The sequence below is a fragment of the Topomyia yanbarensis genome, chromosome 1, assembly GCF_030247195.1.
Source record: "Topomyia yanbarensis strain Yona2022 chromosome 1, ASM3024719v1, whole genome shotgun sequence".
Taxonomy (NCBI): Eukaryota; Metazoa; Arthropoda; class Insecta; order Diptera; family Culicidae; genus Topomyia; species Topomyia yanbarensis.
The window spans coordinates 151,601,190-151,617,157 of record NC_080670.1 but is presented as its reverse complement, the minus strand read 5'-3'; the positions used below and the strand labels follow the sequence as shown (position 1 = coordinate 151,617,157).

General features: G+C 37.0%; 1 protein-coding gene across 2 annotated transcripts; it reads left to right on the top strand.

The window, feature by feature from the left end:
- The first annotated feature begins 398 nt into the window (after window positions 1–398).
- On the top strand, window positions 399–15,968 carry LOC131677585 (alanine--glyoxylate aminotransferase 2-like). Of its 2 annotated transcripts, XM_058957486.1 has the most exons (8): window positions 399–700; window positions 760–1,002; window positions 1,389–1,507; window positions 14,005–14,239; window positions 14,539–14,632; window positions 14,779–14,981; window positions 15,044–15,263; window positions 15,329–15,968. In XM_058957486.1, exons 3-8 carry the CDS (start codon window positions 1,453–1,455, stop codon window positions 15,848–15,850), a joined length of 1,329 nt encoding a protein of 442 aa, XP_058813469.1. In that variant the 5' UTR covers window positions 399–700; window positions 760–1,002; window positions 1,389–1,452; the 3' UTR covers window positions 15,851–15,968. The 2 variants fall into 2 exon arrangements, with proteins under 2 accessions (XP_058813469.1, XP_058813462.1); XM_058957479.1 differs by lacking the exon at window positions 760–1,002.

The following is a 15,968-nucleotide window of genomic DNA, read 5'->3' as shown; positions in this document are numbered from 1 at the left end:
TATTTAGTTGTACATCAATTGGTATGGTCAAACCGGTAATTACCATTTTATTTACTATATAAAAACCTGATTGAAAAAATCTGTGCATGTGGCAACCCTTATTGGGTGAAATTTTAAATTCTCTTTGCCGCTCGCAGGTGAGAAGATATGTATGTCACCGCTCTCCTACGTGAAATGTTGCATCCGAAGTTTTGTATCATAACAGAGCAAAAACTTTCTCTTTCGCTCACGGGAAAAATTACGGCGGCCATGTTTAACTCAACAATTTGGTCATCGATGACCAATTGTTGAGCAATGTTGAATTTCGAAACACGCCTAGTGTCTCGACTGCAAAATAAACATTAGCAACGTATAAATCGACGCATGCGAAAAGTACAAATACTGGCGGGCCTCCAAGATTTGCCTCAGTTTGACATTATCATCTCGATGGGTAACGTGAATCTAGGTGGACGGTGGAAAATAAAGCCCTCCATCCGCTAGACTTACATTACAGTCAACATAAAATCGAATGTGCGCAGTGATTGCTAAAATTTGTTTAGAAAAGAAGTCGAAGTGACGTGATACAAGAACTGCGTGTCACCAAAAGAATAGAAACAATACCTTTACAAAATTTGCCCGAACCGAAAATGCAAAATATCATGGAGATTAAGGAGGACATGCCAAAAATCGACACTATCAAATTGCGGAACAAGCATATAGGGTGAGTGTTAGGAATATGATAGATAAACGTATAATAATGTGCAATCTTTGTTATGTAAGGCTTCAAAGTGCATCATAATTCGTGATACCCAACCTCAACGGTTGAAAAAACCTAAGTATCTTCGTTTTCTTAGAATGCCGTAAATCATCTGCAGAATATTAATAACAATGAAACATTTGGTCCATGGTAGTTTGAAAAGTCTTGAATGTATACAACATTTATCCAAAAACTTTTGATGCAACACGTGGTTGTGGTAGCTAGGAGATTGCAATGTGTACATGAAGCCCAAATTGGCATGAGAGGTAAGAGTATTCGATATTAGTCAAGTATCAAAATTTACCCTTGAGGAGAAATTTCGGTATAACTGATACTCGAGTGTAGGTTACGTGAGTGGAAAAAGTCGAAAATAAACAGGTTGATGTAAATATTTAATAATTTAATTTGGCGAACAAATATATCTGCGAAATTAGATAGTTGTTTTATTGCTCGCTTAAAAAATGGAGGCGTTAGTAAAATATACCCAAGACCCCAAGACTGTCCCGCAAGAATTACAAAAGTAGGGGCTGTCTTTCTAAAAAATAGTGGTTATTCTCAAACAATGGTCTTGTTCTATTTAAAATTGAACACACCTTGATAGTTCGTAGCGTTGCAACGTTTAAAAATCTGTCCTTCATCTATATCATTTCAGCAAATCCTGCCAACTATTTTACAAAAGCGATCCGTTGAAAATAGTTCGTGGTCAGGGTCAATATATGTTTGATGAGGAAGGTACGCGCTATCTAGACTGCATCAATAACGTCGCACATGGTAAGTCTAATAGAATTTTCGTTTTGCACTACGTCGCACAGTGGCGGGTCTTCGTACAAAAATCAGACAAAACCAAAAATATTGCTTAATCTGTCTGAAAATCACATGCTAGGGTAATTTTGGGGTGCTGAGTTCATAAATTGAGATATTTTTTTTCCATATAGTGTTAGCGAACCTTTCTTATTAGCATAATACCATTTTCATAGTAGATCTTTTTTTATTGATTAGTTATATCAATATCAACATAATATTTGGACAAAACTATTTCAATTTTTTTCATAAAGCGTTTTTTTTGCGTTTTATTCAGTTGTTATGTTGCACCAGGAACCATGCGCTTCCATATCAACAAACATTTAAAAATGTCGATTTTAAAGCTCTCCAGGCAAAAGGGGTAAAACAAGACCTTGAAATTCAAAAAGTAGACATGATTTCCCAGGGAATGTATAATAAGTGACCGTTGCGAAGTGTTTCACCTGATTGCACAGAACTCATTTGTGAAAAAAGTGTTCGCCATCACGCAACCCAAAATATATTTGCAAATATAAATCATAGTTCAAAACAAGCTTGGCAAACATTTTGAAATGATAAACAATGTTCTTGAAATTTCCTTTCAAATGAAGCTAGTTGTGCTCAAATCGAATCAAAATTGAAAGAACAACACATTTAACAAGTGAGGATAGATACTGTGGTTTCAAAAATGAAAATCATTAGAATTGCCTGACATAGCGATGTTTAAATTGCCATTAAAATCCTAATCCTCATTCAATGGTCACAAAATTTTTGTGAAATTATACTGCGCAATAATGTACAACATTATAAAACAATACAGTTGCTTCACTTTGCTGAGAAAAATATATGGCTATCTCTAATGATTGATGTGTTCATTTTTATTTTTTAAATATTTTAGTTAGTGCCTTTAAAAAAATTAAAGGCTTTTTATATGTCACTTTTTCCAATTTTGTTTATCTCTGTTGTTTGGACAATAATTGTTAATTATTAATTATTATTAAAAAAAACTTTTCTTTAAATCTTGCAAGGATGATGATTTTTAATTTGTCAATTTCATTAAAAAGCTCGAATCAAATATGTTAGGTTTTTTAGGGTTTATTTTGATTATAGAGGTTTTAACCTTAAGGTCATTTGCCTCTTCGGGTTAGAAAAATCTCTTATAAAAAATTTCTAACGCTACGTGCGGGGTCGGGACTCGAGCCCAGGTGCGCTGCGTACAAGGCAATCGATTTACCAACTACGCTACGCCCACTCCCTGTGTTTTTAACTTTTCAAGTAGAAGAGATAACAACTTTGTTATTTCAGCAAAAATATGCACCATACAATGCCCTAAAAGTGCTACAAACAAAGTATTTACAATGGACGAATGTATGAAATGCCAAATAAAAAATAGTAATTTTTATGAGATACACTTTAATCGTTCAATCTTTTAAGATATTTTAGAAAAAGAAAAGAGAAATAGTCAATTTAAGTGACAATGCTGAAAGTCACCATGTATGTGAATAGATATGAAAAACTCTTCAAAGTTCAGTCTACCGTATATCTGAATGTGGGCATGAATTTACAGTAGCAGCTACAGTTAATTCGAAATCCAATAAAAGTCATCTGTATTGTTGACTTTAACTTTTTGCCTTTCTCATATAGAAAGGCTATGCAATCACTCTAAAAATCGTCATCGTGTGTATGTATGTGTGTATGTGGAAAAAAGGTCACCTCTGTTTCTCAGAGATGGCTGGACCGATTTGCACAAACTTAGTCTCAAATGAAAGGTACAACCTTCCCATCGGCTGCTATTGATTTTTTTTTATTGATTGGACTTCCAGTTCCAGAGTTACGGGTTGCAGAGTGCGTCCACACAGAAAATTCCCATATAAACTGAAATGAAAAATTCTCAAAGGGAGGAGTAAGGGAAAATTTCAAAGTGGAAATTTGCATTTTTGATGCCGAGTGACTTTAAAATGCATGAAACGTTGAGATTTAATGAAATATCGAAAAAAAATTTTTTGACTAGAATTGACTTTTTTTACTTTGGCACCTTTTTGCCTTTCTCATATAGAAAGGTTATGCAATCACTCTAAAAATCGTCAACCTAATCCCGGTCCGGAGGGCCGCAATTTTTTTGACTTTTTTAGGCATAGGTAGCAGTATCCAGTGAGGGGTTGCTACTTTAAAATTGAAACTAGCTTAAAATTTCTTAACAAGTTGAAAATTTTTGGCAGGGTCCGAACCCCCCAGATCCTCTTCCTTGACCCGCCGATGGTTTTAAGCGTTGTTTCAGTGTCGACACATAGCATCTCAAGATCGTGGCTGTCGATCCATTGCATGTATGTGCAAATCGTACTGGGTATGTAATATACATTTCCACCGTTGTATTAAACATAACCAGCCATGGAATCGTAGTTTTGACAAATGAGAAAGGCACAATTGCACCACTAGGTGGATTAAAACAGATTTTTGTATAAGAGATAAACCACTGCGACCAACATTAAGATCTGTTGTGATTGTAACTAGTTCATCATTTAAAACATTTCGAAATATGGACTTATTTTAATTTGTATTTTTGTTCAGTTCGTATAGTTTTGAAGATTGACAGTATTTTCTTCTCTTGAGATGTCAAGCTGGTTTTTTTCAACCAATTATAAACAATCAACAAATACACTTTACCATTTCGTCTGTTTTGAGACTGCAGTTTTATAAAACTATAACAAGATGAGAAGACAACTCCCCCACAAAATGCACCCCTGCTTGCATAGTCTGAACAAATTGATTTTCTACAATGCCTTAGTTATTAAATAATTGATTTATTAGTTAGTTGGCAATGGCCTAAGGCGAGCTAAAAAACTAAGCACCATGAGTAAAGGAACATGAACAAAAGACGATGTCACATCAAACAACAATTAGAGTAGTTCTCAAATGCAAATAAGTGACCCTCAATTTTTTTGTAAAAAGATAAATGATCGGAAATTAAAATTTTTCGTGGGATCACCATACAAAGTCAATTAATTCAGTATTGGTAGGCTAAATATGTCTCATAATTTAATTTTACAAGTAAACTATTAGGTATGTCCTAAACACTTTAATTTAACTAATAAAAATATAATTGAACGTAATAAGCGTTGAAAATTAGAAATGGCACTATCACAACTATTTAAACGAGTATCCGAGCTACGAGCACAGACTAACAGACATAACACTATGAGGGAATTCCCTCAAAAAACATTTATCCGACAATTTTCCCAGAACACTAGCTCCACGTTTTATTCACAGTCTCAAACACTCATTTACTGGTGGGTTACCCTCCAGGTTTGGAAACAATTTTTCACTAGTGGTCTATCCCCCATATGCTTGTGCATATATCAGTGGCGCCATAATTTCAAATGTTGCCACAGTCCCAACTATAAACATATTTAAAATGACCGTTAAAGCGGGCGAAGCTTTGTTTTTAAGTGTTATGTCTGTTAGTCTGTGCTACGAGTTCATAGCTTTGGGTCACAGAGTTATGACCGTACTAAAAACCTCGCTAAAAACGAATGGAGTCGGAAAGGTGAAATAAAAAGATCCTCTTCCTTGATGAATTAATCTAAGTATGCTTATCTTCAGTAGCCGTCGCTAGCTTACGCAAATAACCCCTGGGTTATCGTCCATATAATGAATGAAAAAACAACTACAGGTTGACTACACATATAAATTTGGCACATAACTTCACCGTTTATCATCTAATATTTTGCTTCTTCGTCAAAAAAAGAAATGGGGTCCTCTACGATCGAGGCCTGAAATTGAGCTGTTATTTGGGGAATAAATTTCGTAGTATCTACTGAATAGATTTAGAATTTTTATTTTTACATTAAAATTTTAATTTTGACTCGAGAAAACAGACATTGGAGACCTTGAAACGTCATTGTTATTGTATGGATGTTGAAACTGCTGCCGAGTAAGACTTTTCATAAAAGTATTAGTCTGACTTCCATATTTCTTTTTAAAATTATTCAGTAAATATACCGCTGTGTTTTCTCGTGCACGATTTGCATAAATATATTTTGTTGCATTTTTATAGGTTGTCATAGGTCAAAAAATGACGTACAATTAAAGAGCTTGACAAATCGTTGCAGAAATTTTACAAACAACAAAATCAAAAAAATCAGTCAGTGCACAACAGTGTTCATTAATTATTTTGTGTTCCATTTGACGAGACCTATACCCTATATTAGGCCACTTAATAAGATCAAAATTACCGTAGCACCGTGTAATAAGCCCATTACATATGATTCTGCATCCTGTAATCTATTGAGCTAAGTAAGTAAGTAATATAAATTGGATTTGAACTGGCTCGTCTCGTTATCGTTACTCACTGATAATGTTTGGCCCACTAAAAGAACTTCGCGCGTCATGCACTACCCACACTGTAGCACGTTTCAGTTTCAACTCAGCTGTAGGGATTGAACTGGACTCGCTCGTGATTGCCGCGTGATACAATCTCACACCCCGGCCTTGTTGTTTAACGACAAAACACGTGATAATCAAAATCAAACTCGCGACGCATCCTTCTAATGTGAAGATTATAGCAATTACGTGTAAACAGTCATGCTTAGATGCAGTAAAGGTTCAAACAGAACGTTCTGTCATTGACGCGGCGTCTGATCCTAGTGCACTGAGTACAAAACGATATGAAATCTAGCCGAAATTGTCCAGGTTTTCCAATACGTTTAAACCTGGCTTAAGCGTTAAGCGAGGGTGAAGAAATCGGTCCTCAAAGCTCAAGTCGATCGCTTAAAGGTAGATATTTATGACGTGACTTCTGGAGGGTTGAATAGAAAGTAATCTATGGTTGCACATATATTTTAAATCCGTAATGGGTTGATGCTTCGTTCTTGAAGTCACATTTTTTAGCCTTAAGTGTAAACAGTCATGCTTAGATGCAGTAAAGGTTCAAACAGAACGTTCTGTCATTGACGCGGCGTCTGATCCTAGTGCACTGAGTACAAAACGATATGAAATCTAGCCGAAATTGTCCAGGTTTTCCAATACGTTTAAACCTGGCTTAAGCGTTAAGCGAGGGTGAAGAAATCGGTCCTCAAAGCTCAAGTCGATCGCTTAAAGGTAGATATTTATGACGTGACTTCTGGAGGGTTGAATAGAAAGTAATCTATGGTTGCACATAGGGTGATGAGCCTATTTTGGCACCATTATGGAGAGGGTCGCACTATTTTTTGAATAACTTAAAAAGAAGCCATATTACCTATAACCTTTTTCAGAATAAAGTGTCAGTGTACTGTTTCTTAAACATCTGTATAATGCTTATTTGGCAGAATTGTCTCAATTTTCAGCATAAATGAAAATAAATGTTCTATTCTGTGCATCTATTCCCACCTGAACGTTCCAATTATCGCCTCATGGGTGTGCCGATTTCCACCTCATCGAAAAACAATCTAGTTGAAACGCAATGCCTCATATTTCATTTGCGTCGATTCTAACTAGGTATCCAGATCATGGACGCCAACGCGTGATTTGTAAAACGAATTATTCTGCTTTTTTCAGCCGATCAAAACAAACGTAAACATTACGCACACGAAAGAAACTCATCAGCTGTTAGTAGAAGAGCGCCCAGAACTGCGCATGCAGGAAATAACCATGCGAAAGTTAACAACTGGAATATAAAGTTCACATCACACATTACTTCCTCTCGATCCAAATTGTATGTGCAAATGAAAATAAAATATCTGCGATCAACAATTAGTTGAATAACTTGAAATAATTGATTACTTATACCTGAAATTGCATAACATTATGTTTTCAAGTTCATGTTTTGGTTTGGCCGCACTGGTGATTCTTTTCTGTATGATGGATGCAAAAAGTTGGTTTTGATTGTGGTAGTGTATCAGCAAAACATGCCAATAATAGGAACCCCCGTATTTAGTTTTATCCTATTATAACACTAGGCCTATTCTAGTGTTTGACGAGTGCTTTTAAAGCGAAATAATCGTAAAAAGGTTCTCCAGCTAAAATAAAGGTATGTATCAGTGCAATATTTAATATATTTGTGCCGGAATAACGAGATATGAGGCGGTAAATGCTGGCTCGAAAGTGTTTATTTTGCTAAGCGCCGTTGCGTCCTGTTTCGGTTCACTACGCGAGTGAGGCGGATCAGCAGATATTTCAATAAGGTGATTTTGTTTTAATTAAAAGTTGGATTTAGTGGATAGTTCTGAATACGTATGTGCACAACAAATAAAGAATATAACTTGAGCTTTTTTTGCACACCTGTTTTAGCCAAATCGATATTGTCATTATCTCATATGCTTGGTTCGAAACCAAGGGGTACGAAATAGGGTCACAATAGGCTCTGCTGCCATAATAGGCACATCACCCTATATTTTAAATCCGTAATGGGTTGATGCTTCGTTCTTGAAGTCACATTTTTTAGCCTTAAGTGTATCTTTTTCCCTTTCCTTCACTATCTCCCCGTTTACTTGACCGAATGTGAGCACCGCTTTAAAAACGAAAATAACATCAAACGATTTTTAATAGCTATGAAATGACAAAGATTAATTTTTGTCATTCTTCAGTGATCTAAAGAAGGGTTCCGCATAAAAAAATGTTTCACTAATGGTATCGATTATTCCTACACATATCGGGTTTTAAGAGCTTTTAAATTTATTTTTTGGCACTAGGATTAATAATAATGGTTCAAATCAAAATTTCTTTATTCAATCATTATCTATTGTGAGTATAAACAATGCTGGGACGTTTCATATCAAGTGATTAAACGATATCCTAAATATGATGGATACTTATCGAAAAAAATCAATTTTGGAATAAATGCGTTGAAAGCTAGGCACGAATCCACCTCAGAGGTAGCGTGTTATCAAGAGCTGCTATTTTAGTTCTAGTTATCAGACCGCCATGAAAATTAAGGAAACGCTATTGATGATATGCTCTTCATAATATGCAATAAATATATTTTTCGATTTTTTGGGCTAGCATATCCCTTATGAGAACTTCAGTTTTTCCATATATCCCATTTATGGAAAAATTATGCCATTTTATTCGCAAGGCATTAGTAATAATTCGAATGCTCGTATAATGTAAAAGCCATGTTTCTTTACTTTTCCATTAATTTTGAATTTCGAGCTTCGTCGCGCTGATGTTGTCCTATTGTCACATCAGATCGTTTCTCTGAGCTGCTGTTCCATGTAGTATGTGTTATAGAAAACAGCGAAACATCATGTTCCAAATGTTCCTAATCGATATAATATGCGGGGAGAGTTGAAATAGTTTTATGAAATGTCTCATCACACTGTCAGGTGGATTAAAGGCGTGTTTAAGGGTAGAGTTTCGAAAAGAGGAATGGCAGCACTGATTTTAGTCATTGTATGTTTTATTCTATTTTATTGGTTAGATTTCCAATGACTTCACCCGAACGCTTCATTTGTGAGCTACGTTGGTGCATTTAAAATTGTGATTTCAACAGTTGATGATATGAGCACGTGTCAGCCTTGGTCTCGTATGGTGGTAGTCTAGCCCTAACTGAGTGTCGATAGGATCGTGACACTAGAACTGTATGCTAAGAATCATTCATCATCATTATCTGTTGAAACAGATGGCGAAAATTCCTCAATGGGATTGTAGTGACAAGTTTTTACTTTGCGTGTCAATAAGAAAGCACTTCAGTAGCATTCGAATGAGCTTTTGTTCAGATACCGAAACTAATTACCGAGATACCAACAGTTGACTTCGCTGCAAAAATGTCGATGATAAATTATTTTTTCTGGTCAAGGATTTTCTTAGCTAATTAACTTCATTTAATCGTAAGCTTAACTGTCACATATTGCCGAGAAAGTCTGTAAAATAATTTCAAACGTTTGTCGAGTGCCCTGAACTGGTGGAATTGCTCAATGAACACACTCAATTCAGCTCTGCAATTTCCGCACATTCATGCGGCCAGCAAATTTGGAAATTGATATCTCAGCAAATTAACATTTGTATACAGATTAGCAGGGGAATATCCTGGCATATATGTAAGACTCTTTCTGTAATCACATACCTACGATAAGAAGAGTTTTTGAGTCTCTCATTTTGGGCAAAGGTGAGACGATAATTATGGCGATACTTTAGATTGATTGGTAAATCGGCTATAGTTACCGGAATGAAACCAAAAGTTTACAGTAAATCAGACAGTGGCGGATCCAGGGGTGGGTTCTGGGGGTCCGGACCCCCTTCTACTTGTTGAGAAATTTTAAATTAGTTTGAATTTTATTTTTTCCCTTTTTTATTTCGACTAATATGTAGTCACATTTTCTTTTTACTTTTTAACGATTAGCCCAATTAGCTAGAAGTCACGGTACCCGATCAGAATGGAATAACAAGTTTATAACATTATAACAGAATACAGTTTTCGTAACATATTGTGTTATAAATTTGGACTCGTTAGTAGTTAAAATAACAGAAAATTATAATAAGTAACAAAACGAGATATAATTTTGAAATCTTTTTGTTATGTGTTTCTGATCGGGTAAAGAGGGACAAATCTGTCTTTACCAGGAGACATGTTGGTAGACTTGAGTGATTCGTAGTTATGCTGCCTAAGCCCGACTCCTGCCAGCAGAATACAAAAACTTGGCCCGTAAGATTTTAAGTCTGTTTCTAATGACCTTGTCACATCTCACTTCAAAACTATGGCTCTAAATTTTCTTAGCTTTCCTTACTAGTTAATTTGAGCTTTATTTTAGTTTCAAACACAAAATTTTTTCAAGCTAAATTTAACCATCAATACTGATTTTCATCAAATGAGGTTTGCACGAATTACGTATTGTACAATGTTCATTTTAAAATCGAAGTTTCAAAACCTCTCTTGATTTTTTTTCTGGATTTGTCCTAGAATTCAGTATTTGTATTTATTTCAGCTTATCGTTACAGCTGTAGAGTGTAAGTTAAAATTTGGGATTTTTCAGACACGTTTTCTTTGTTTATCCACTTCCCAAAAATTTTCTTTTAGTCCTTCGCCCCTCTTTAGATCTTCCGAAGTTCGCGCTTCACCATGGCCCAATATGTTTCGATCAGACGGAGTTCAAACAGTTTAGTGGGTTCAAGTATTTTTGTACAATACCCTCAAAATTAGGCGCATAGCACCCCTGTATGGTGTTGGAGTAGTGGCATGAAAAATGGGGCTAAAATACCGGTTTTTGATCGTGCTGCCTCAAAAACGAAAAGGTACTTTTGGGGGCTCTCAGTTTTGTAAATCTCACTGTTCATGGTGCTTTTCCCGGCTTTGGGTCACGAATGGTTCACTATATACGTTTGCCACAAGTTTATATAAACTGCCGAATTAGGTACTTCGAGGAAGATTTCGAAAGTTCAACCAATTGAAACGGACAACCACAGAAAATTTCTCCTTACCGTGAAGTATTACTGTGCCGGCAACTGCTTAAAATCCGCTTTGATATAGTTCTTATGTCCGTTTTCAATCCGCATAAATAAAAATAAATAAACGAATCCTCTGGACGAACCTTTGCGAAACATCAAGTTTTTTGGCCAATTCACACGTCGATATGTTCGGAATCCAATTGAAATGAGCAATCAGCGCTTTCTCGCGCTCGGTTTGTTCGCACGATGTTCCCGGTTTCAGTCCAGCACTTTTCGGAACCTTTGGGCGACGTTCGAATTATGTATATTCATCAGCTTTCCCAGGGCGCTATGGGACAACCAAGCGTTTGTGCGGGTGCACACATTCCTTTCTCTAACGATTTACTGTTTTTTTTCTATCTCGACCGAAATCTCACTGACAGCTTCGAATTATAAACAAAATACCCTAAAAAGAAACAGGATAATATTTGGTTAATTTTGCTCGAATATCAAGTAAGGTACGCAGGTTTGAAAGTGTCACCACAATTATCGATTCACCCTGTAGTCTTGAACTAGCTAAAGCCATTACCAAGGGGGTCAGATAAGTGGAAACGCTTACTTTGGCCGGCCATATCTCAGTTGCTACCTAATCAATTTTAAATCTTTCTCTACCACCGGAAAGGTATATTTTAATGAACAAGATAGGGTAATAGAGTTGTGTACTGCAAGTTTTACTAAAAAGAATAAAACAAAGTCAGCTAAAAAAGTGGGTCAAATAATAATAATAAATATTGTGATTCCGAAGTAATTGTAAAAATTGTAATTTAAAGTCAGTATTTAAAAAATATTGTTTCTAAAACACTTGTATATCAACCGTTTGTCATCCAATATCAATTATTTTCATTCAGACCCGTGCACAGAAAATTCCCATGGGGAGGGTTTTGATTTTTTTACGTTTCTTATAAAAGAAAGGTATCGAAACCCTCAAATTTGGAAGATTTTTTCCGAGTCCTGGAGGACCAAGTCTTGTGTACCAATCGACTCAGCTCAACAAATTGGGTAGATGTTTGCTATCGAGAAGGAATCTTCAACAGACACCGCTGCCTGTCGGCTCGTGGTAGTGTTCGATTGGATTTTAATAGTTAAGCTTACCGACTAAACCTAAACCTCTTGTAACTCGCAATCTATTCATTAATCTATTCGGGGTAACCGTTAGGTACTACTTCAATAGGGATTGTGTTAATCGTTCATGTTTTTCCATTGCTGCTTTTTGTTGCCAACCTTCGCGGTATAGCTAACCTGCTCAGGTCTGCTGCAAATATCGTCACCTGTTGAGATACGAACCGATACGGAGAAGTCGATCGTAATGATTTACATATATATGCGACCACCTTCGCAGGGTTTCTTATCCTTCTTGGCGCAATTCGTTCCTATTTGTCCGATGTATGTTTTCGACATTTAGCTGTTAACCACTCCAATGGAGGGATCATCGGCGATGAAATTTCTACAGACAACGATATCCCAATTTTCTCTTGCTTCGTGTTTTTCCTTCTTAGATCCCGATGGTAGCCCGCTGACTAACCTTTACTGTGTAACTGCCCTAGTAACAATTGGGGTTCTATGGTAGTTTTATAGTCACACATAAAACTCAGATTGCACTTGCGTGCTATAAAATTTCAATTGTTACTGGGGTGGTCTACTCGCAACTGTTGCTAATATCGAAATTTGTCGAAACTTGAACCGATTCAGAGACCAACATCCCTTTTCAGCCACTCTCGCGAGGTTTCTTCTATAGTTTCTTCACCGCATGCTTCCTGAAATGACTGAGCTCAAATGCAATTTTATGTGTCCATGCGTCTCGCAGTATATTTTTTACCTGAACAGAAAGTTGATAATTTTTTAAAAGGTGGTGGTGAAATGGTAAAAAAATAATTTGTAGTTGTAGATAGTTTCTAGGAATGATTGATTATCATTAAAAAAAATTCATAAAAATATTACACTGGACAAGAACTATGAGCATGTCTGGAAAACAACAAAAAATGGAAAATGTTTAGATTAGTGGAGACTCGATCCCTAATTTGAGGAAAATTGATTACTCTTTGAAAACATGTAGGGTAATGAGCCTATTTTTGCCCTCATTCTATTTTCACCCTACCAAATTGAAACCTTTGGTTAGACCCAGTTAAACTCATTCCGGAACCGGTTCGGATTTCTGAATGGAGTCATTATGGATTCCAAATGAAATGCAACAACCGATTCCGACTCAGAATCCCCTCTAAGAACGGTTGGTTTCAAAATCGTCCAATAAAGGACGTTCGTTGGACCAATTTGTACAACGTCCAAATAACCGTTCAACAAACGTCCATCGTTGGACCCGTGTTGAACGGTTTTGCAACAATTTTTTGGACGTCTTAGTGGGTCGGTTGTTGCATTTGATTTGGAATCCATAATGACTCCATTCAGGATTCCGAATCAAATTCCGAATGGTTTGACCGGGGATCAGCGTCTTCCATCTTTGCTCAACGCATGGGCTAAAATAGTAGGGTGATAATTGGGACACTCGATTCGAGTTTTTGCTACGCTCGAACATATCTACACATTTCTAATAAAAATTTCTATAATGAATTATCAATTTCAAATCGCGGAGAATTTTTACAATTGTAAACTATTGCGGATGATTTTACCGTGGGACCTTTTTTTCAAAATTAGGGACTGTTCTGCGAAACGTGGGCCGTCTGGTCACGTTGCACTGAACATTGCTCCAAAAGCCGCGAAACAAAGTGTGTTACTAGGCTCATATAAATATTTACGCGAGAAAAAATGCTACCAACCTGGTGTTTTCGATAAGATTCGGTACTCCCGTTTACTCCCTGCTAATTTTGTAAATCCTGTGTTTAAATATTACAAAAAAAGTTGTTTGTGTCAATTGTTTCAACATCTACAATGTGAGACACAGGGTCGGAGACTGTAAAATGTGCTTGTCTGGCAGATCATCTTGTCGCAGATTATTACGATGTAGCGAACCGAGTTTGAGGCACGACCATCGCTTTAACCCCACGATTTGTGAAGAAACAAACTTCAACTCGCAGTATCAATGGATTATCTATACGCTATACCCCATATTTATTACCGTTTACTTTACTCTTCAGTGGGTCATTGCCATCCAAAGGTGGTTGATGCCGGATCCCGCCAAATCGCAATTCTGTCGACCAACAATCGTTTTTTGCACGACGAACTGGTGAAGTGCGCACAAACGCTAGCAGAAAAGATGCCCTCGAATCTATCAGTGTGTTTCTTTGTCAACTCGGGATCTGAAGCAAACGATTTGGCATTGAGATTGGCTCGGCAGCACACCAAGCGTTACGATATCATCACGTTGGATCAGTAAGTACCCTGTCTCTCAGACTCTTTAGCATGGCAACGGTAGATAATTCCAATTTATGGTTCTATTTTCTACTGCTGATTATTTACACTGCGCAACAGATAACAACGCGCGCACTAGCCGTGATTGTCGAAAACATACATAAAGAAATGTAACAATTTCACGATTAGTGTCATAGAACTGACGCTGCTGATTATTACTTAATAATTGGCTATATTTACAATTCAGAACGCAGAATCCTTCTACGCTTCGCATTTTGTCACACGGTCAGATTAACTGTTTTCTATTTTCATTTTTACAGTGCTTATCACGGGCATGTGTCCGCGGTGATGGAAATATCTCCTTACAAATTCAATCAACCTGGTGGAGGTCCCAAGTCGGATTTCGTACACGTTGTAAGTATCTGGACCTAAACAACAATACATCTTTAGCATCCTTGCATTTTTGAATCACTGACTCATTGAGAATCGAAAAAAAACTCAAACAAGAAATTCGCGCGATGATGCAGTGCGCAATATGAATAGCTTCCGTTTTCCACAAGGCACCCTGCCCAGATGTCTATCGGGGAAAATATCGAGACTGCGATTACCCAAAGGATACTGATCTGGGTCAACTGTACGCCGATGAGGTAGCTCAACTGGTTGACCAAAACTCAAACAAAATCGCTGCCTTCATAGCTGAAAGTTTGCAAAGTTGCGGCGGGCAGATTATTCCACCTAGAGAATACTTCAAAAAGATTTACAAGTTGAACATCGACATTAAATAACCAGAAGTGCGGTTCATTGAATCTAGATATATCATTTCAGGTTAATTCGTGATGCAGGTGGTGTTGTTATCGCCGACGAGGTCCAAGTGGGATTCGGACGTATAGGAACGCATTACTGGGCTTTCGAAGCGCATGGAGTAGTTCCAGATATTGTAACAGTTGCTAAACCAATGGGAAACGGTCATCCAGTGGGGGCTGTTGTAACCACACCAGAAATCGCGGAAAGTTTTGCTGCCACGGGTGTATGCTACTTTAATACGGTATGTATATCTGTTTTGTTAAAATTAACCAAGCTGGAAATACACTATCGTCTCTAAATTCCCAGTACGGCGGCAATCCTGTCTCTTGTGCAATCGCGAATGCAGTGATGCGTGTTATCGATGATGAAAAGTTACAGGACAATGCTTTGAATGTTGGCCAGTATTTACTAGAACAGTGCAAAACTCTACGTCACGACCACGAAGTCATTGGCGATGTCCGTGGCGCAGGTCTTTTTGTTGGCATCGAGTTGGTCACAAATCGAGAAGCACGAACACCCGCAACAGAAATCGCTAAAGCCGTTGTCGATCGAATGAAGAATATGCACAAGATTCTTGTCAGTAGTGATGGGCCAGAAGACAATGTCATTAAACTAAAGCCCCCGATGGTGTTCAACACTAGTAATGCGGACGAATTTTTGTACGGCTTTCGCGAGTGTTTAATTTACTTGGAGAACCAGAAAAAATCTCAACGAGAAACCGAAGTACGCCCATTAGTTTCAGCTACGCCTTCGGCAACAGGTGGTTTGTGTAGTCTAACAAGTAGTGCTATAAGTGAAAAGCGCGATAAATTGATCAAATCTGTTTAATGAATAGTTTAATTGATACTTAAAAAGACTTATTTGTTTCAAGAATAACTCAGTTGATGAAAATATTATTGTACCATTTTAATCATTTGAACAATGTTGATAAGTAGCTTAATCTCAA